Source organism: Salmo trutta, chromosome 6, assembly GCF_901001165.1.
Source record: "Salmo trutta chromosome 6, fSalTru1.1, whole genome shotgun sequence".
NCBI lineage: Eukaryota > Metazoa > Chordata > Actinopteri > Salmoniformes > Salmonidae > Salmo > Salmo trutta.
In genome coordinates, this window is record NC_042962.1 from 11589257 (window position 1) to 11611159 (window position 21903).

Below are 21903 nucleotides of genomic sequence, written 5' to 3' on the forward strand. Positions count from 1 at the left end.
AGACAGAGGAAGACGAGAGAGAGAGAGAGAGAGACAGAGAGAGAGAGAGAGAGATGAGAGAGAGAGAGAGAGACAGAGAGAGAGAGAGAGAGAGAGAGAGAGAGAGACAGAGAGAGTCATTGAGTCATAATGTGCATCTCCAGGTTGTTTGTTTTAGTCCTTCTTCATATACGTAAGACCACAGAAATTTGATTTTTTTCCCCTGAACCATAGTGGTTTAATCAGAAAGGATATGTACACGGAATCAGGAATCATTCTGGAAAATAGGTCGTTATCAATAAAACATCACAATACGTTTCAGAGCTTTCAATTTGGCTGCTGGGGGGCAAGGAGACCTCCAGCTTCACTAAATCCATTGACAACTGCATGCCTTTTTCAAGGAATTGTTAAATAAATGTCAACTATTATGTTGTAATATCATCACCTCTTGAAGAACATAGACAGAACTACACATTTCCCATTATTCCACATTTAGCTCTATCATCAGAGTTATACAGCAAGCAACTGCATGCATTTCACGATCAGTAAAACATCAATTGATCATGTAATTCCAGATACGTCAGGGTAGCCTATCAATTTGGTATGTAGCTAGTTAGTTAAGCAAACAACGTGTCATTTAGCTTGCTTCATCAGAGATTAGTCTTTTGGAAAGAGCTTGATATCGGCAAGTCCTCGTCCTGGTAAAGTTGTCAGTCGGACTACTGTCATCGCCACTATAGATGGCAAGCAAATCAAACAATATTTGGATATAGACATCTAGTTTATCCCCTGAAAGTTAACTAGCCATATTGACTTGATCTGTAGTTAGCTTGTTAACTAGCCATATTGACTTGATCTGTAGTTAGCTTGTTAACTAGCCATGTTGACTTGATCTGTAGTTAGCTAGTTAACTAGCCATGTTGACTTGATCTGTAGTTAGCTTGTTAACTAGCCATATTGACTTGATCTGTAGTTAGCTTGTTAACTAGCCATATTGACTTGATCTGTAGTTAGCTTGTTAACTAGCCATATTGACTTGATCTGTAGTTAGCTAGTTAACTAGCCATGTTGACTTGATCTGTAGTTAGCTAGATAGCCAATTTGATGTGGCCAATGCCCTTCGCCTCCCGAGCCGAAGGTCAAGATTATTTTGTTGCGACAATAATGATCAAATGAATCCTAAACCTGAATATGACCTAGAGAAAGAGGAAGAGTGAGAGAGTTTTGCTTTCTCTCTCCTTTCCATTCCCTGAACCTGACTACAAAGTGAGGCTGCGTAGCAGTATCAGAAATATCAGAAATATTCAACAACTACGCTATATGAGATTTAAGGTCAGACTTAAAGGGTAAGGAAGTTAAAATAACTTTATAAAGAACATCCATTCTTTCTAACATAGTCAGATAATGTTGACAGAGGGTTTTTAGTTAATTCATAACTGCCATTATGGAGAGGCAGAGAAGAAAGGGTTTATGAAGATAGTATAGAGTAGTACTGTCATCTGGTGGTGGAGTTCTGTACGTCAAGCTGTCTGATGCCTGATCCTTTACCAACACAAAGCCCTGGGCTCTGAGGCACAGTGTGTAAAGCGGGAAGGATTGGATATGTACAGCATAGGAAAGGATTGGATGTGTACAAAATATATGCCCAGGGGATATTAGCCAGGGGTTAATTTGAGATTGGGCAGGTTATAAACTGTAATTCTCTGCCATTGCCTTCATCATAACCAAAACCACACAAAGAATTGATGTGTAGAGCAAATGAAAGGCAAATATGATTATTCCCCGCCATTCCTCCCTCCCTCCATCCTTCCATCCCTTCCTGTGCCTGCTGGGTAGTAATACAGAGCTGTCAGCCATGAGACGAACGGTGTGTGTGTGTGTGTGTGTGTGTGTGTGTGTGTGTGTGTGTGTGTGTGTGTGTGTGTGTGTGTGTGTGTGTGTGTGTGTGTGTGTGTGTGTGTGTGTGTGTGTGTGTGTGGAGGGGGTGGGGGCAAGGGGATTGTCTGAGATGAGATATGTGACCAGCATTTTAAAACACAGGTTTGTCTGCTACAGGAACCAGAATCACACACACACACACACACACACAGAAACACACAAACACACACAGAAACACACAAACACACACAGAAACACACACACCGTACAATGTTGTTTCAACCTGACATGGTTTTCTACTTCATTATAGAGTTGATAGAGAGATTTTGCCATGTTGATTTCAGACACCATCTTCTCCCTCCCACAAACACAGAATGGAGTAGGACAGGCATCAGAGTAAACAGGGTTGGGAAGTAACGGATTACATGTAACTGATTTTTTTACAATTATTAGTAATCCGTTACTTTACCAGCAAAAATATTGTATTCAGATTACAGACAATTTTGAAAAAACTAGATGATTGCTTCTAGGATTATTTTTAAATTCAGAAGGGCCGTTTGTTGAAAACAAATATATATGACACCTTTTTTTCAATGACATTCAAATTAGCATTGAAAAAAGTTTACATTTGTTCCCCGTGAGTCAGAGACCACTATGGTGACAAACCAATGCATTTGATGGATTGCGAAAAGAGCAGGAATAGGCTTCTCTTTGTGGGCTGCAGTCCAAGCCATGTCTTCCAACGGTGCGACTGCTGTCGGCATCCAAGTAGTATACATCCAATTTGAATAAACACCTGGGAGGTTAGGACGACAACAGCAGTGGATTAGCCTACTGACAATACGGATATCCCTTATTATTGATATCCACATTGCGCATTGACATGAATCACACTGCTGCTCTCTCATTTAGCTATTTGCGCCTTACAGATTGTGGTTGTTGTGGATGGCTGTTCACAGATGTATATGTGTATTTAAACCCAATAATGGTTGAATTTAAGAAGTTTACATTGCCTATCAATCATTGTTTTTGCGACCAGTGGACAGACAGTGAAAAGTGCGCTCTTGCAAGAGCTGCATATTGTGGATCCCAGTCTTCAGTATGGAATAACAGTTTGAGGGAGTCCTCTCTTCTAAACTCATCCATATTGTGCTCCACGTACAATCTAATTCATGCTGATTAAAAGAAAAAATCTCCACAGGCCTAATGAACACATCCTCAAACTTGCACACTTTTGATAGATTTAAACAGTTGCATATTTTCAAGATATCAAAGTGTCACCAACTAAAAGTTAAACAATAGGCCTAGAGCAAATGCAGCATATGACCTTCCTTTTTCACATGCAAATAGCACTTTTTGGTAGTGCTCAAAGCATGTCATTCCGTGACACCAGCATTTATTTTTTTACTCGAAGCAATGAGCCCAACCAGTCCTACACTACAACAAAATGAACAACAGTGTAGGCTAATAAACCGTTTGTTTTTGGATTACGTTTAGCTAAAATAATTAGGCTAATCTATATTGCCATACTTTCCAAGTCCTATTCTTGAAAATTAAATTAATTGGAATGACTGGAAATCTGACAGATATTGTTTTTAATGTAAAGGAATAGTCTAATCGTTGTATTATCTGTACTGAAGTAGAAAGCAATGGGTAAGAAGAAGCCTACATAACCCATAAAGTAAAATGCCAGCTATGTGAACTCTAGCATTGATTTGATTGGTCACATTCATTGTGGTCTTCTTCTAATGCCTCTTAAAGGGAAAGTAATCTAAAAGTAACGGATTGTAATCAGATTACGCTACTGAGTTTGGATAACCCAGAAGTTACTTACTGAAACTGTAATGGATTACATTTGGAAAGTAAGCTACGCAAGACTGAGTGTAAACATAACACACTAAAACATTCAGTATGGGTAGGGTTTATATGGAGGCACATTTATTCCTACACTATTTTTGTGTTTTCTCTTTTTCTTTTAGATGAGGGAGCAAAATGAGCTTTCACTCAACTCACATCAACAAACAGAGCATAACCCAGATCAATCCAGCCATGGACACACACCACATATCCCAGACCAATAGAACATTTATAGGAACAGTCGGGGGAAAGGTCATGGAAAAAAATGAAATATGGAACCTATCTATATCATTAATTAATAACAAATACCTCACATACTTTCTCATCCTCTCAGACCATATTGACACCGTGGCCATCTAGTGATTACAGAATGTATATTTCTAAACAAGCCACATGGGGGAGCCAGTACCCTTCATTTCTCTGCTGCGGGACAATGTGGTTTCTGGGTTAGTTCTATTAAGTCTGTATTTTTTCAGAACTATGTCCATGTTCATGCAAAAACAGACTAAAGCAGAGGCTACAATTCAATGACAATACTGTTCTGTTATAATCACAATACACAGCTTACATTGTCTAACATGTATACACCATTTGACAGTCTAAAGAAGTTCAATAAGATTCATTTGACAAATACAACTGAATTTAAACACCAAATTTGACAGTTTTCATGCACTATCATATCATGACAGTAATCTCAAAAGACTAAAAGCCACTGCAGAGTTGATTAAGAACTAAATATATAGTTAGTTATATTATTGACATACATTATGCTCCAGTAAAGCACCACACCACAAGCAACATGGCAACACGTGAACATCATGTGTTACAGACACAGTCCTAATCGCTTTGAGAAACACATACTGTATATAATGTACACGTTGATTAGCAAATCTCTCACTCCATCTTCAATGATGAGCCTATGGAAGGCTTAAATACATACTGTCATTTACACCATGATAACAGAGGCTCAGAGACTAGGAATAATCGAATGATTTATAGATGCTTCAATTTACACAGATTACTTAATTTCTAGACTACCGAACTGGAGTGAAAACCTATGGCACTAAATAGGGCAAACTCAAGTTTTGACACTACCATTGAATGCATGATTTACGAGTTACGCATGGAATGTATATCTCAAATGAGTATTTTGCCCATCGAACAGACTTTCTGTAGTTTTTTGTAGTTGTTATTCGCTGGTTGGGTGCTGTACACTCAGGGGGAGGGTTCCGGGTACGTCTTTGTGGAAGGCGGAGCCAGCAGGAAGGAGGGGCTTGAAGTTGACTTGATAATCTATGGACCCTGAGGAGGAGACGGGATAGGAGTGTCTGGAGACGCTGTGAAGAGAGAAGAGGGAGGGAAAGGGGGGAGATGGGGGGAGAGAGATAGGGAGAGGGGGAGAGAGAGAGGGAGAGGGGGAGACAGAGATGGAGGGGGGAGAGAGAGAGAGAGAGAGATGAGCCACACCAGAGGGACAGAGAGAGCGAGAGAGAGATAGAGAGAGATGAGCCACACCAGAGAGAGAGAGAGAGAGAGAGAGTGTGAGAGAGAGAGAGAGAGAGCGAGAGAGAGAGAGAGAGAGAGAGAGAGAGAGAGAGAGACAGAGAGACAGAGAGACAGAGAGGAGCCACACCAGAGGGACAGAGAGGGTAATATGGAGCAGTCATGGTTGCTTGCCAGTGAATTCCCATGAATCTTGCCTATCTGAGGAACAACTTCATGCATGTGTGTGTGTGTGTGTGTGTGTATCTTACCTATCTGAGAAGTGTGTGTAGCAGGCATGGGGCTGATGACCAGTGTGTGTCCAGTCAAAGGGTCCTGGGCTAACTGGGTGTGGCCTGGTTGGTGCAGGTGGGCGGGCTCTGATGCCAGACCTGGATACAGGCAGACAAACCAGCCAATCAGGACGCATGAGAATATATTTACCATTAAATGTGCACTCTACTACTCACCTCCAAGTAGCGTCATAACATCTATATTACTTAACAATATTATTAATGTGATGTTATCATACAGCCACCTCCCAGCAGCATCTCCTGCAGTAGGTTGTCTATCTTGGCCAGACCACAGAGTTTAACAAGCTGCAGTTGTTCTATCATCTGCCAGGTGATGGACTGTAGAGTAGGAAGCAGTAGCAGCAGCTCTCCAAACCTCCCTCTGGAGTCATACTGACGGTCGTTAATATAGTCCTCTAGACTCATCTGGACCTGCAGACGCATCGCCTTGATCTTACACGGATCCCGCAGAGACTTGGCATCTGGAGAGAAGATGAGATGGACGGATGAAGGGATGGATGGAGAGGGAGAAAATGTATTGATGAATGATATGAAATGAATGTGTGAAGACTTTTGGTGTCCGGGTGGAACAAAAGGAACAGAGAACAGTCACATGTCAATGATTAACAAAACTACCATTCAAAGTAACTTTATTCAGTTGAGTAAATAAAGCTATTGTGTAGTGTGTGTGGTGTGTGTGGTGTCAGTGATGTGTATGAGTGTGTGTGGTGTGTGTGGGTGTGTGTGGTGGGTATGTGTGTGTGTGTGTGTGGTGTGTAAAAGTGTGAAAATACAGTATGGAAGGTTGTCTGGTTCGGGAAACATTCAAGTGCTTTACCAGGGTCAAAGAAGACGAGTGCCTTGAGAGCAGCGTACTCATGGTCATCTATCTGGATGTCCTGGAAGGGCAGGACCAGCTCACCTAGAATACGGTTAGCTACACGACCAATCTCTGGCTCTGCACTACTACCATGGATCACACACCCATTACCTGGAGAGGGAGAGAGGGGAGGGATCCATGTATGTTATGGGAGGGGGGTTGAGTGTGTGTTATGGGAGGGGGGTTGAGTGTGTGTTATGGGAGGAGGGTTGAGTGTGTGTTATGGGGGGGGGGGTTGAGTGTGTGTTATGGGAGGGGGTTGAGTGTGTGTTATGGGAGGGGGGTTGAGTGTGTGTTATGGGGGGATTGAGTGTGTGTTATGGGAGGGGGGTTGAGTGTGTGTTATGGGAGGAGGGTTGAGTGTGTGTTATGGGGGGGTTGAGTGTGTGTTATGGGAGGGGTGAGTGTGTGTTATGGGAGGGGGGTTGAGTGTGTGTTATGGGGGGGGTTGAGTGTGTGTTATGGGAGGGGTTGAGTGTGTGTTATGGGAGGGGTTGAGTGTGTGTTATGGGAGGGGGGTTGAGTGTGTGTTATGGGGGGGGGTTGAGTGTGTGTTATGGGAGGAGGGTTGAGTGTGTGTTATGGGGGGGTTGAGTGTGTGTTATGGGAGGGGGGTTGAGTGTGTGTTATGGGGGGGGGGTTGAGTGTGTGTTATGGGGGGGTTGAGTGTGTGTTATGGGAGGGGTTGAGTGTGTGTTATGGGAGGGGGGTTGAGTGTGTGTTATGGGGGGGTTGAGTGTGTGTTATGGGAGGGGGGTTGAGTGTGTGTTATGGGGGGGGGTTGAGTGTGTGTTATGGGGGGGTTGAGTGTGTGTTATGGGAGGGGTTGAGTGTGTGTTATGGGAGGGGGGTTGAGTGTGTGTTATGGGGGGGTTGAGTGTGTGTTATGGGAGGGGGGTTGAGTGTGTGTTATGGGGGGGGGTTGAGTGTGTGTTATGGGAGGGGGGTTGAGTGTGTGTTATGGGGGGGGGGGTTGAGTGTGTGTTATGGGGGGGTTGAGTGTGTGTTATGGGAGGGGTTGAGTGTGTGTTATGGGAGGGGGGTTGAGTGTGTGTTATGGGGGGGTTGAGTGTGTGTTATGGGAGGGGGGTTGAGTGTGTGTTATGGGGGGGGTTGAGTGTGTGTTATGGGAGGGGGGTTGAGTGTGTGTTTTCCATGTGTTATGAGGGATGTACTATTTGTGTGTGGCTGTTAGTGATTAGATTAATTTATTTTATTTGGTTCACTGCTAGTCTTTCTAGGGTCCGACATAACGAAAAAAACATTACAGACAAAAACCTATACAATTTACATACAGTTCATTTAAAAAAATAAATGTAGTGTGTGTGTGTGTGTGTGTGTGTGTGTGCATCTATCAGTTACACATACTGCACATGTCAGTACATACACACAAGAAGAAGGTCACATGTCAGTACATACACACAACAAGTAGGTCACATGGGGTAGAGGCGTTGTGCCGTGAGGTGTTGCTTTATCTGTTTTTTGAAGCCAGGTTTGCTGTTCACTTGTGCTATATGAAATGGAAGGGAGTTCCATGCAATCATGGCTCTGTATAATACCGTACGTTTCCTTGACCTGGGGACTGTGACAAGACCCTTGGTGGCATGTCTGTTGGGATAAGTCTGTGTGTGTCAGTGCTGTGTGTAAGTTGACTATACAAACAATTTGGAATTTCCAACACTTTAATGTATATAATATATGTATGTTTCTTATAAAAAGTAGAAGTGACACAGTCAGTCTCTCCTCAACTCTCAGCCAAGAGAGACTGGCATGTGTAGTATTAATATTTACCCTCTAATTACAATGAAGAGCAAGACGTACCACTCTGTTCTGGGCCAGCTGCAGCTTAACTAGGTCTTTCTTTGCAGCACTTGAGCACAAGACTGGACAATAATCAAGATAAGATAATACTAGAGCCTGCAGGACTTGCTTTGTGGAGTGTGGTGTCAAAAAAGCAGAGCATCTCTTTATTACGGACAGACCTCTCCCCATCTTTATAACCATTGAATCTGTTTTGACCATGACAGTTTACAATCTAAGGTAACACCAAGTAATTTAGTCTCCTCAACTTGTTCAACAGTCACACCATTCATTACCAGATTCAGCTGAGGTCTAGAACTTAGGGAATGATTTGTACCAAATTCAATACTCTTAGTTTTAGAGATGTTCAGGACCAGTTATGGTCAATAATATCAGACTGCACTGAAATCTAACAGTACAGCTCCCACAATCTCCTTATTATCAATTTCTTTCAACCAATCATCGGTCATTTGTGTCATTGCAGTACATGTTGATGCCCTTCTCTATAAGCATGCTGAAACATTTGTGTCAGTGCAGTACATTTAGTCTGTTATTAATGTGTACAATGTGTGTCTGTTAGTACCTGCGTTGTGTGTATGTACCACTACTTACTAACTCATTATTTGGATAGTTTTACCATCTACAAATCATCTGTAGGGTCAATCCAAGTAAAGTGTCGTCCATGTATTTATCTCTGATAAGAAGTGCTTAAGTCAGAGGCCTCCATAGATAAGCCTTGGTCAATGATTATCAGGGTATATAACAGTCTTGCAGGGCAACGACCTGTTAGACTTAAAACAAGCTTGGCAAAGGAGTATGGCAGGTTTTGACTGGGTGTTACTGAGGCATGAAGGAGAGGTGATTGGTCAGTTCTTACCAAGGAGCAGGAAGTCCTTATAAGGCATTGACCTCTTGGCGACCCCAAGTAGAAGGTGTTCCCCTGCATGAGCTCTGAGCAGACTCACCTGGACAAACACACACACACGCACAAAACAAAACACACACACACAAAATAAAACACACACACACACGCGAAACAAAACACACACACAGCATGAGAAACAATGACATGAGTGACCAAACACCGACTACAAACATCTCAGCCTCATTTGACTCTAAACCATTAGCTACGGACTGAAGCCAGAAACATTACTTTGTGTTTGTGGAAGGTCACAGGCACATTCAAAAGGCTTTAGTTGAGTTGTGGCAAAACAACCACTGTTTTGTTTCAGTCCAGTTCCAGTCACTACTTGGTAGTCGTGTAGTTGGCCTAGCCTGGTCAGGTTGTGTACCTGGTCGTCCAGGGGCAGCTCTCCGAAGGCAGGAATGTACTTGGCCCATTCCACCAACACAAGCAGCTGTTGTCTCATGGAGTCACAGACATCCCCCACACCGGCTGACTTCTGTTCTGACACATCTACTGCACCCCTGGGACTGGACACACTGATCTAGAGAGAGAAGGAAGTGAGCTGTCATACAGATGAATGGAGACTCTCATGATGATATTAACCACCTTCTACATGATTACTTAGAGCAATTGTATTTGTCCTGTATTTGTGTGTGTGTGTGTGTGTGTGTGTGTGTGTGTGTGTGTGTGTGTGTGTGTGTGTGTGTGTGTGTGTGTGTGTGTGTTACATGTTGAGACAGGGACTCCGCCTGGGCAAGAACAGTGATAGGTAGGAGATCCTGATTGTCCTGAATGCTTCTTCTGGAGCTGATTCGATCTCTTTCATTCTGAACCGCTGAAATACACACACACACATACATCAGATGAGATATATCACTATGACATTTCTGTGTTAACATTTCCCACAGCTAGGGTGGAAGACTAACAACCGCATGGATCTGGATAGATTCAAGTCCCCCTGAATTTGCTGATACCATCCTAGCAAAAGAGCTGTGTAGAGAGGTGAAGTCAAACGTTAACCAATAGCAGCCTTGAACAACATGTCTGAAAGTCACATGATTTGGATGTCATTAAACTCTATGCCAAGGTTATAGGGCCCATAAACACACACACACACACACACACACACACACACACACACACACACACACACACACACACACACACACACACACACACACACACACACACACACACACACACAATCCAACTCTGATACACCTCATAAACACAACGTTCTCTGAATAATTACTTCTGGTTTATTGAAGAGTTAGTTTCAGCCTCCCAGACTCCCAGGGGTAGCTTCAGCCTCCCAGGCACCCAGTATCCATAGCTTCAGCCTCCCAGGCACCCAGCTTCCATAGTTTCAGCTTCTTAGCCTCCCAGAGCTAGTTTCAGACTCACAGATTCAAATACTTAGTTTCAATCTCCCAGCATCAATAGTTTCAGCCACTGAGCCTCCAATACTTAGTTTAAGACTCCCAACCAAGCAGCATCCGTATATTCCGTCTCCCAGCCACCCAACATCCATAGTTTCAGCCTCCCAGCATCCATAGTTTCAGCCACCCGGTATACATAGTTTCAGCCTCCCAGCATCCATAGTTTCAGCCTCCCAGCCACCCAGTATCCATCGTTTTAGCCTCCCAGCATCCATAGTTTCAGCCTCCCAGCCACCCAGTATCCATCGTTTTAGCCTCCCAGCATCCATAGTTTCAGCCACCCGGTATCCATAGTTTCAGCCTCCCAGCCACCCGGTATACATAGTTTCAGCCTCCCAGCCACCCGGTATACATAGTTTCAGCCTCCCAGCCACCCGGTATACATAGTTTCAGCCTCCCAGCCACCCGGTATACATAGTTTCAGCCTCCCAGCCACCCAGTATCCATCGTTTTAGCCTCCCAGCCACCCTGCATACGTAGTTTCAATATCCCAGCCACCCAGCATACATAGTTTCAGCCTCTCAGCAACCCAGTATACCAAGTTTCAGCCTCCCAGCCACCCATCATCCATAGTTTCAGCCTCCCAGCCACCCTGCATACATAGTTTCAACATCCCAGCCACCCAGCATACATAGTTTCAGCCTCTCAGCAACCCAGTATACCAAGTATCAGCCTCCCAGCCACCCATCATCCATATTTTCAGTCTCACAGTACCCAACATTTTAACCTCCCAGCCACCCAGCATCCATATTTTATACCTCTCAGCAACCCAGTATCCATAGTTCAGCCTCTCAGCCAACCAGAATCTATAGTTTCAGCCTCCCAGCCACCTTGTATCCAAAGTTTCAGCTCCCAGCCAACCAGAATCAAAGTTTCAGCCTCCCAGCCACCTTGTATCCAAGGTTTCAGCTCCCAGCCACCCAGAATCACTACATTCAGCCACCCAGCATTCAATTGTTTCAGCCTCCCATCCACCCAGTATCCTTAGTTTCAACCTCCCAGCCACACAATTTCCATAGTTTCAGCCTCCCAGCCACCCAGCATCAATCGTTTCAACCTCCCAGCCACCCAGCATCCATAGTTTCAGCCTTCCAGCCAGCCAGCATTAATAGTTTCAGCCATTTTAAACCTCCCAGCCACCCGGTATTCATAGTCTCAGCCTCCCAGCCACCCAGTTTCCATAGTGTCAACATACCAGCCACCCAGTATACCAAGTTTCGGCCTCCCAGCCTCCCAGCATCCGTATTTTATACCTCCCAGCCACCCAGTATCCATCGTTTTAGCCTCCCAGTCAACAGCATCCACAGTTTCAACATCCCAGCCACCCAGTATCCATCGTTTTAGCCTCCCAGTCAACAGCATCCACAGTCTCAACATCCCAGCCATCCAGCATCCATAGTTTCAACATCCCAGCCTTCCAGTATCCATAGTTTAAGCCTCCCAGCCACAAAGCATCCATAGTTTCAGCCTCTCAGCAACCCAATATCCATAGTTCAGCATCCCAGCGACCCCTTATCCATAGTTTCATCCTCCCAGCCACTCAAAATCCATCGTTTTTTAGCCTCCCAGCAACTCAGCATCCATAGTTTCAACATCCCAGCCACCCAGTATCCATAGTTTCAGCCTCTCAGCAACCCAATGTCCATTGTTTTAGCCTCCCAGCCACTCAGCATCCATATTTTATACCTCCGAGCTACCAAGCATCAATAGTTTCAGCCTCTCAGCAACCCAGTTTCCATAGTTTCAGCCACCCAGTTTCCATAGTTTTAGCCTCCCAGCCTTCCAGCATCCATAGTTTCAGCCTCCCAGCCACCAAGCATCCATAGTTTCAAACTCCTATCCACCCAGCATTCATATTGTCAGCCTCCCAGTTTCCATTGTTTTAGCCTCCCAGCCTCCCACCACATGGCAGGTAGCCTAGTGGTTAGAGCGTTGAACTAGTAACCGAAAGGTTGCAAAATCAAATCCACGAGCTGACAAGGTAAAAATGTGTCTTTCTGCCCCTGAACAAGGCAGTTAACCCACTGTTCCTAGGCCACCATTGAAAATAAGAATTTGTTCTTAACTGACTTGCCTAGTTAAATAAAGACACATTTTCTTTTAAATAGTTTCAGCCACCCAGCATTCATAGTTTCAGCCACCCACCATTCATACACTGGTTTCTCCTTTAAAAGTTGCAGCACACCTTGCAAGCTGCGTGTCACGTCCTGACCAGTAAAAGGGGTTATTTGTTTTTGTAGTTTGGTCAGGGTGTGGCAGGGGGTGTTTGTTTTGTGTGTTTCGGGGTTTTGATGTATGTTCTATATTTTCTATTTCTATGTTTATTCTAGGTTTCTCTTTCTATGTTGTGTTTTTTTCAATGACCTCCAATTAGAGGCAGCTGGTGGTTGCTGTCTCTAATTGGAGGCCATATTTAGTGTGTTCGTTTTCACTTGTGTTTGTGGGTGGTTGTTTCCGGTTTAGTCTGTGCACCTTACTGGACTGTTATCGTCGTTATTTTGTTTAAGTGTGTTTACCTTCAATAAGTACGAAGATGAGCAATATACCCGCTGCATATTGGTCCAATTATTTCTCCTCTTCAGACGATGAAGATTATGACACTGCTGCAGCATTCTGTGGCACGTTATTTTATTTGTAAGCCATTTTTCTGTTAATGCAAGTTAGGGCTAGTTTTACCACCAGAGGGCATATTTTAGAAGTATTTGATAGTCTTCCATATTGGCATTACAAGATAATCTAAAACCTTTTTTGTAATAACATAGTATATGGGATTGATTTTAAGAAATTTGGCTTAATTCATTTGATTAATATTATGGTGTTTCTATTCCAAGAAAAATGAAAAATTAAACCCTCAGTGTTTCCATTAGGATGGAATGAAAAATATGGCGCTGTACAACATGACGGTAGGCTACAGCATTAGAGGATTGGAGGATTCTAAATTTATATCTAAGGGGCATAATATTTCCACACCCTAATTGTAGTGTAACCAAACTTTCAGTTGAGCGTACTTGCTCTTTGCCTTCTCTACTTATCTACTGGAAGTTGATTCTGTTGCTATTCAACCTCTTGCTAGCTAGTTAGAATAACAAATGACTAGTTAGACATTTTTCAACTTTGGGTGTGTTCTTAAATTCAATCTGGAGTGCCTGCGCTAATAAATTCAAAGCATTGTCAGATTGTCAGTTTGTAAATTCAGACCGTTTCGCTCTCGGAGCGCACACTGGACATTCGGGCCGAGGAGTAGGGTTGATTTGAGCGTTCTGGCCTTACAACGGCAGTTAAGCACCCAAGCTAACGTTGGCTAGCTTGCTAGCTACTTCCAGACACAAATGAGACCACTCTGACCATTTTACTTGCCCTAGCAGAGCTGGATAGGCAATTTTCTTGTTAACCAAAGTGTTGGTGACTGTAACTGTACTGCTGGAAACAATTTAATTGCACTTTTTTGCCGACATTTACTGACACCGAACGTTTTTATTCAACGGGTGTTGAGCGCTCATGAATTCATTATTCTGAGCTCTGGTACACTCAGATGAGAGTGCTCTGAAATTGGAGTAGATAGCCAGAGCGAAATTTCGAAAGCACCCGAATGACCATTGAGAACGCACAACGACTATACCATTTAGCTATGCTAAGAATGACGGGAATAATCAAGTCAATTAAAGTTGGGTAGTTAGATTGCCTGTAGTTAATATACTGGCAAGTTTGATGTATAACTACTAACGTTAGGTAGATAGCTAACATACCTGTCACGCTCTGACCTAGGAGAGCTGTGTTTTCTCTGTTTAGTTAGGTCAAGGTGTGATAAGTGGGTGGGCATTCTATGTTTTTGTTTTCTATGTTTTGGCCGGGTATGGTTTCCAATCAGAGGCAGCTGTCTATCGTTGTCTCTGATTGGAAGCCATACTTAGGCAGCCTGTTTTTCCATTTGTTTTTGTGGGTAGTTGTTTTCTGTTTCGTTAATGTAACCTGACAGAACTGTTGGCTGTCGATTTGTTTCTTTTGTCAAAGTGTTCGTTTTCATTAAAATACAATTATGAGCACTCAACACGCTGCACCTTGGTCCCCTTCATATGACAACCGTTACAATACCGGTACATACTGCTGTAATGATATGCTATGTGGTTCGTTACTTTTGGTGCACAGTCGATAGCGCACTGGACTTCGGGCAAGAAGTTTGAGGGTTCGAAACCTGCTCCCTGTTTGTTTCATTTGAAGTCGTGCACAATTATCAGTTTATTATTTGGTTTATATTGCCCATTCATTGTCAGTTAGAGACACAGTAGTGCATTGGGACCCAAAAGCATGATCAGTGCTCTAACTCCCCCTTGGTCGGCAAATCTGGTTATTCACAGGCAAATTGTTATATGCTACGGGGGTACATTTGTGTCAATCAAAAATAATTGTTCTGAAAGCAAAAACGAGGCTTCAAAGTAAAAACTATTTTGCAATCAAATATTTGTAATAGAGCGCAAAACTTTATGCATTTTATTCCCCAAAAATACTTAGAGAACAAAAATGTATTTGAAAACAAAACTCCAATTTAATTTCGCTATCAACCGGTTTGAGAGTCAGTTTGGCTACAACAATACTGTTCAGCCTTTCTTTCCAACACAACGGAAGTCATAGCGGACACCTACAAAGGACTGTGTGATGATGGCATCTCAGGTAAGCAGCACTGGGCGGTCTTCTGTCTAACTTCTACATAGCTAGTAGTCAGCTCCTACGATTCAGTGTTGGTTCATAACATTCTACTATATTGCCTAGATACATACATACATACATACATACATACATACATACATACATACATACATACATACATACATACATACATACATACATACATACATACCGTAGAATGATAAATCATGCAATTATTATTCTCAGATTAACCAAACACATTTAGCTACGAAAGCCTGTTCTCGCCATTTTCAGTTGAACTCATCTAACTTTCTTTCATGGCAACTCATAAGCAGGCTATGTCCTATTTGTTTCAGAGTCAATATATAATCATATTTCATGACAGTGTAACGGTTAGCGTTTTTTACAGAAGGATGAAAGAACAAAATGTCTGTCATGAAATGCTAATCTGATACATCAGATGAAGAGTTAGACCAGAAAGTCAGCGCCATTAAGGCAAGGATGCCCCATGCGGGCTTTAGAATGGTCAAATGAAGTCTCAGAGCAATGGGCCATCGTGTACAATGGCAAAGAGTTTAGGGAGTCTTTGCAGCGTGTAGACGGTGCAGGTATCATTGCCAGAATGATCCAGCTTCGTTGCATTGCTTGGCAAAAATACTCTGTTCCTTCTCCCCTGTCTCTCGTCCACATTGATACAAATCATAAATTGATAAGGTACTAAGATGTATAATGTCTCCATCAAATCTAAGAAGTTAGTTTAAAAATGTGTCAAAAAATGTGTCATTTTTGGGTCAAAAATTTAGATATTGCCAGATGTATGTTCACTGTCCGAGGAACAGGCTGTGGAAGCTTTATTGCTGGCAAAAGTGTCCATAACCAGAGGTAATTAAACTGTTCTGTGTTCTTTTTCTCTCTTCCTCTCTGCCTGTCTTGTTGTACATGGAATCTGTCTCACATTGATTAATTAAAAAACCCTTAAGATGTCAGCTGCTAATTTTCAGATTTACACCACATAAACACTCAGCCATTTTCACTGGACTTTCAAGCTCCTGTTGCTGCCAAGTCATGATTTCCCTGGTGAGTCTCAAGTGGTGAGACACATAGCCCTCTATATTTAAATGTTTCACATACACTCAGATAGGTGTCTGTGTTACATACAGTCAGTAACCACTCACAGAGGCACACACAACTTGCATTTCTATAACCTCGGACCCACCTCGGTGTTTAGTATTCATGGAGGAAGACCACAGAACCACAGAGATTAGCCCCCCCCCCCCCAAAAAAACTTTTCTTTCTCTCTGTTAGAGTGGAACACTTATGGAGAGATGTTTGGAGTGCTGTGACATTTCAGTACTACAACTTGCTGCACAGTTTGGAGGAAGAAGGCTACCTTGACCTGTCGAATTCTATCCCCCTCTTCTGTGTGGGATATGTGTTCCTACCTCATCTGCGGGCAGATCTGCAGCATTTCACGGAGAGTTGGAATTATCACCCTTTAAGTACAGAGGTGAACCTGACACCTCACCAGCTGTTGTCTTAGCACTACACAACTGATTCAAATGATCAGGTCATCATCAAGCTTCAAGTGGTATTTATGTATTCATTTGTGATCTGATAATGTAAAAGTCTAATAATGATATTATCTTCTATTGTTTGTCCTCATGTGTCTGTTTTTCAGCATAAAGTACTCTGTAGCCACTTAGTGTGGACACCAGGTGAGACTACACACACACAGATTCCTGTTGAACACTGTCTCTTTAACTACCTTATTTTCTCAATAACAGTCTCTCTCCTTCACTTCATCCCTCTGCCCCTTCTCCCTAAATCCTCTAGGTTATATCAGCTGTGTTGGTGAACCCCTCCCGCATCTGAACTGGCTGACACAGAGGGCACAGCATGATCATAGGTGAGAGGTCCCATTGTCGGGTCAACATGAAGTATAATTAAAGATATGCTTTACATTGAAATACAGAGAGATGTAGTAGTCCCAGAGTTAATGATCCAAGGTCAGTTTTGCATTTCACCTCCTGATGATTATGATGACTGACTGTGCTAGAAAAAAAAACAAAGCTTAATCATGCTCTCTCTCTATCCATCAGTCTCTCTTCTAGGGGTATGTTTTGTTGTGAGAGAGGAAGCCAGTCCCATCATTGCCACCTCACCCGCACTTAAGATAACTTTCGGGCCGACTGGGAGCCGAAGGCTGGTTAGAAGACACCACTAGAGGCACTATTATGTAATCGTGATGAACTGAGAGAATATTAGGGTAGTACTGTAATTCATTAATCATATGCTGTCTTCCCTGCTCCTCTGTTTTACCTCTCTCCCCACCTCCTCTTTCTTCCTCTTTTGTTTATAATGCACACCATATGTGCATTGAAGTACAGATTGAACTTGTATTTATAATATAATATTACAATTATAATATTTATAATGCATGTATTATATATTTATAACATCTGGATAAAGAACTTCTCTCAATAAAGCGTTTCACATTCTCCACTGGTTGAAATTAAGTATCTCATTGAAATACTATCCTGTGTCCTCAGATTAATGCAGATGAAGGGAGTTAGATATGTATAGGAAGTGTAGTGTACTGTTTTTATCTGTATATATGAATTACAAATCAGCCTTTACTTAAATCATGTTTCTAGTCTTTTGCATAGTTACAATGTGGAATCATTGATGTCCCAGGAGCAGGAGTGGTAAACACTGTTTTAGTGTATAATTGTAATACATACATGCAGACACAGCATCATTCAAAGAATGGAGTTTGATACAGCTGGTATTAGATATGACTGAAAAAGAATGTCTCACAGAGATTCATTCCTGAACCGCACCTTTATTTGCCAAGGAAGAGTACATGATCAGTGAATATATTCAATGTACAGGCTACAATGTGGGGATCTCATGCGTGGTAATAACTACAGTACATGTATATAGGACTTGAATCCTTGGCACAATAAACTTATTATATTCTACTCAATCCATAGGCTTCATTAATGTCAATCAGACTTGAAGTCGATACATCAACTATGATAGCTGAGGTTCATAAGTTCTGAACTAATATTCATACCAAATGTTTTAGGGTCCATAAACAGATCGGCTACATACTGTAGCTCGCTACACATCCATAGGCATAGAGTTATTTTTATCCTCCACTACACAATAAGAAACTAAATAGTTAGCTAGCTATGTTATTTCAGCTGCATTGCATGGCAAATATAAGCAAGGCAAGCTTACACAATTGTACATTCAATTTGCAGTAAATGCTTTAGTTAGCTAGATTCTTTACAGCCACTATTTTACAAGATGACAGCCTGGTTTGCTGGTTTTCTCAGGAGTCCCTAAAACATTAAACAACACAAATTACAATTTCATACTCATGTCATAACACTAGCTAGCTAGGTGGCTAATGTTAGCAAGTCAGCTAACTTGCTAAATAGCGATTTTCGTAAATTAACTTCATGACCAAAAAATATGCACAATCATTTGCACAATATGCACAATCATCATATTCCTCTCAATTCTAAATTTTTTGCTTGACTTGTTATGACATTATAATTACTTACATTTGCATCCATGGTAATGTTTTGTCAGCCATCTTCACTGAAGAAAGTCACCAGCGACGGATGGCTCGCATCAAATTCGTCATTGGAACCACTTGATATGATTGGTCATATGAAAGCCTTGGGACCCAAATGCATAATGAGTGCTCTAACTCCCCCTTGCGTTGGTCTGGAGCAATGAAGCAGTGACGCTGGATACCTCTAAGTGGATACCTCTAAGTGGATACCTCTAAGTGGATACCTCTAAGTGGATACCTCTAAGTGGATACCTCTAAGTGGATACCTCTAAGTGGATACCTCTAAGTGTAAGCTCACAACTTTTAAAGGAGGAACCACTGTAGTTTCAGCCTCCCAGCCACCCAGTAAACATAGTTTCAGCCTCCCAGTATCCATCGTTTCAGCCTCCCAGCCACCCGGTATACATAGTTTCAGCCACCCAGCATCCATAGTTTCAGCCTCCTAGCCTCCCAGTATCCATAGTCTCAGCCACCCAGCATCCGTATATTCCGCCTCCCAGCCACCCAACATCCATAGTTTCAGTTTGTGAGTACAGAGTTAGTGCTGGGCTGGAACAAAAGTCTGTATATTGATGGTATTGTATTGATATTCAGTAGTACTGGTTTGATGTGGCCAACCTTCTTTCTTCATGCCAGCTCTGAAACACTGGTGGAGCCTGCAGAACCGACACTGGTTCCTCTTGTCCTTGTCGACCACACACTGACGGTTAAACCTGGAGACACACAGACAGATACACATACAGGATCCCTGTCAATATTTGAACTCTATGGGCCTTCCTTGTAGTTCTGTTCATTCCAGCACCACCAACTAGTGACTTCTCTACCTGCAGCAGCGTAATGATTACTGTGACGTTAACATCTCATATTATGTCTGATGTTATCGTAGACATAGGCTCTGGTGGATGCAGCTGTAGGCTGAACACACACACCTACCTGCAGGAGTAGATGTGGTTCTTGCGTATGGAGCGTCTGAAGAAACCTTTACATCCGTCACAGCTGGAGGCGCCATAGTGTTTCCCTGTAGCTTTGTCTCCACAGATAGCACAGTTACCGTTCACTACATCTGCCTGGGACAGGCCCGGCTCCGCTGGCATACTGTCTAGAACACACATTACCAAAAGACTGGGTTAGCCTGCTGAGCTTAAGTCTAGGTGTTAGTGCAGGGGAGCTAATGCACGTTTTATGGTCACAGTAAAGGTTGCACGCACAGACGCTCTCACCAGACACACACATCCTTCTGGCATCAGAAAAACCTCTTCAGTTCAAATAGAGAAATCAGTAATTAGTTTTGTGCATGGGAAATCAAGGCGTCTAGACAGAGGAAGAGAAGGACAGAGACTCTGTAGCTTTGTGCTAGCTGACTGCTATCTGCCTATTACAGTATGGTGGACAGTGGGAACTAGTTTGATTCGGACAGCTTTCATCTGGTTTATTTGTTGAAATTGTGGTGTTGAGGTTGTGCCTAGTGGTTACTTTTTTTATTCTTCTTGTTTTATATGTAATGTAATTTTTTCTTCCTGTTTGTGTGAAAATGTTTGTACTCAGGGTACTACTGGGAATGACACTCTGGTCTCAATTGGGCTACCCTAAATAAATAAAAGTTAATACAAGATCTGAGATACATGTGAAAGACAGCAATAATTTTAAACCACACTCCAAAGCCATGTTATCTAGGTTTTTTGTATCTACATGGCATCAGATAGGAAGTCAAGAGAAGGGACCTCAAAACTCTAGAATCAGGCCAAGTCACAACCCCTGCAGACCCAGGCTGAGAACAAGAACCAGTGTTTTTAGACAAAGACCCAGGCCACATGTGATTTGAAGTGGTCTCAAGACCAGAACCATCAGATCACATAACAACAAAGACAACAAACACAGGAATATATCTAATCTAAAGTAATCTGTGCAGTCATATCTCAACTCACACCAGACATTTTCCTGCATACACCAACCATGTCCAAGTTGGAAGAATACATCTTGACAATGCCAAAGAGAATAAAGTAAATGTTTGACCAACTGCCCTTTAATATTCCTTTAATCAGTCGTGTTGAGATGACATCAGTCGATGTCCCAACTTCTTCTCATACTGTAGGCCCACAATAAACCTGTCTTTACGACACACTGCAGATTCCTATCAAAACAGACCTCTTATCATTCATGGATTATGAATGAATGGATAATACAATATTCAACAGTTTTTTTAAATTGCATTAGGGATTGTGAGTGTATAAGCAGAATGACAAATGACAATCATCAATGTTATTCAGACAAGTGAAGCTGATCTAATTTAGCCCAATGGAGCTGGATGGCAAAAAGAATTGTGTGCATATTTTGGCAATTTGATTGTGTTCTCCACACCGCATTTCTCCACACCACCTTTTAAGCCACCAGTGTGCATTACAGAGCAATTATCTATGGAAATACAGCCATGGAGCTGGTTGGCGGCCATATTGGAAAACTGTCGCCCTAGAAAATCAAATCAAATTGTATTTATCACATGCTTCTTAAACAACAGGTGCAAATGCTTGCTTAATTAATGCTTACTTCCCAACAATGCAGAGAGAAAAATAATGAAAACTTTTGTTAAACAAGAGGAATAAATACACAATGAGTAATGATAAGTTGGCTATATACACAAGGTACCAGTATCGAGTCGGTGTGCATAGGTACGAGGTAATTGAGGTAATATGTACATCTAGTTAGAGGTAAAGTCACTATACACAGATAATAAACCGAGAGTAGCAGCGGCGTATAAATGGGAGGTGGGGGGGTCAATGCAAATAGTCACCCCCTGACCAGTCCACTCCTCCCAAATACCTAGGCCTGATTCGTGTCACGGTAGACCCTGGACTGTAGGGCGACTCATTCGGTTCCGGGCCGTAGGCAGACTCACTCGGTGCCAGACTGTAGGCCGTCTCACTCGGTGCCGAACTGTAGGCCGTCTCACTCGGTGCCGAACTGTAGGCCGTCTCACTCAGTGCCGAACTGTAGGCCGTCTCACTCGGTGCCAGACTGTAGGCCGTCTCACTCGGTGTCGGACAGTAGGCCGTCTCACTTGCTTCCGGACAGTAAGCCGTCTCACTCGGTTCCGGACTAGACACTGTCGTCGGGCACTCTGGACGAGGTACTGTCGTCGGACACTCTGGACGGAGTACTGT

General features: G+C 42.7%; 1 protein-coding gene across 3 annotated transcripts in view; it reads right to left on the reverse strand.

Moving 5' to 3' along the window:
* Positions 1 to 3762: 3762 nt before the first annotated feature.
* The window catches only part of LOC115195407 (hepatocyte nuclear factor 4-gamma), a 31679-nt gene continuing 13538 nt past the window's right edge, over positions 3763 to 21903 (reverse strand). For 2 of the 3 annotated variants that reach the window (XM_029755233.1, XM_029755231.1), the window contains exons 2-10: positions 19679 to 19844; positions 19364 to 19458; positions 9805 to 9911; positions 9462 to 9617; positions 9047 to 9134; positions 6328 to 6480; positions 5729 to 5971; positions 5469 to 5588; positions 3763 to 5051 (exon numbers count right to left, since the gene is read on the reverse strand). In XM_029755233.1, coding sequence (XP_029611093.1) covers positions 5008 to 5051; positions 5469 to 5588; positions 5729 to 5971; positions 6328 to 6480; positions 9047 to 9134; positions 9462 to 9617; positions 9805 to 9911; positions 19364 to 19458; positions 19679 to 19839 — 1167 coding nt within the window. In that variant the 5' untranslated portion in view covers positions 19840 to 19844 and the 3' untranslated portion in view covers positions 3763 to 5007. The remainder of the gene's footprint in view (positions 5052 to 5468; positions 5589 to 5728; positions 5972 to 6327; positions 6481 to 9046; positions 9135 to 9461; positions 9618 to 9804; positions 9912 to 19363; positions 19459 to 19678; positions 19845 to 21903) is intronic. The other variant, XM_029755232.1, reaches the window with a different exon arrangement.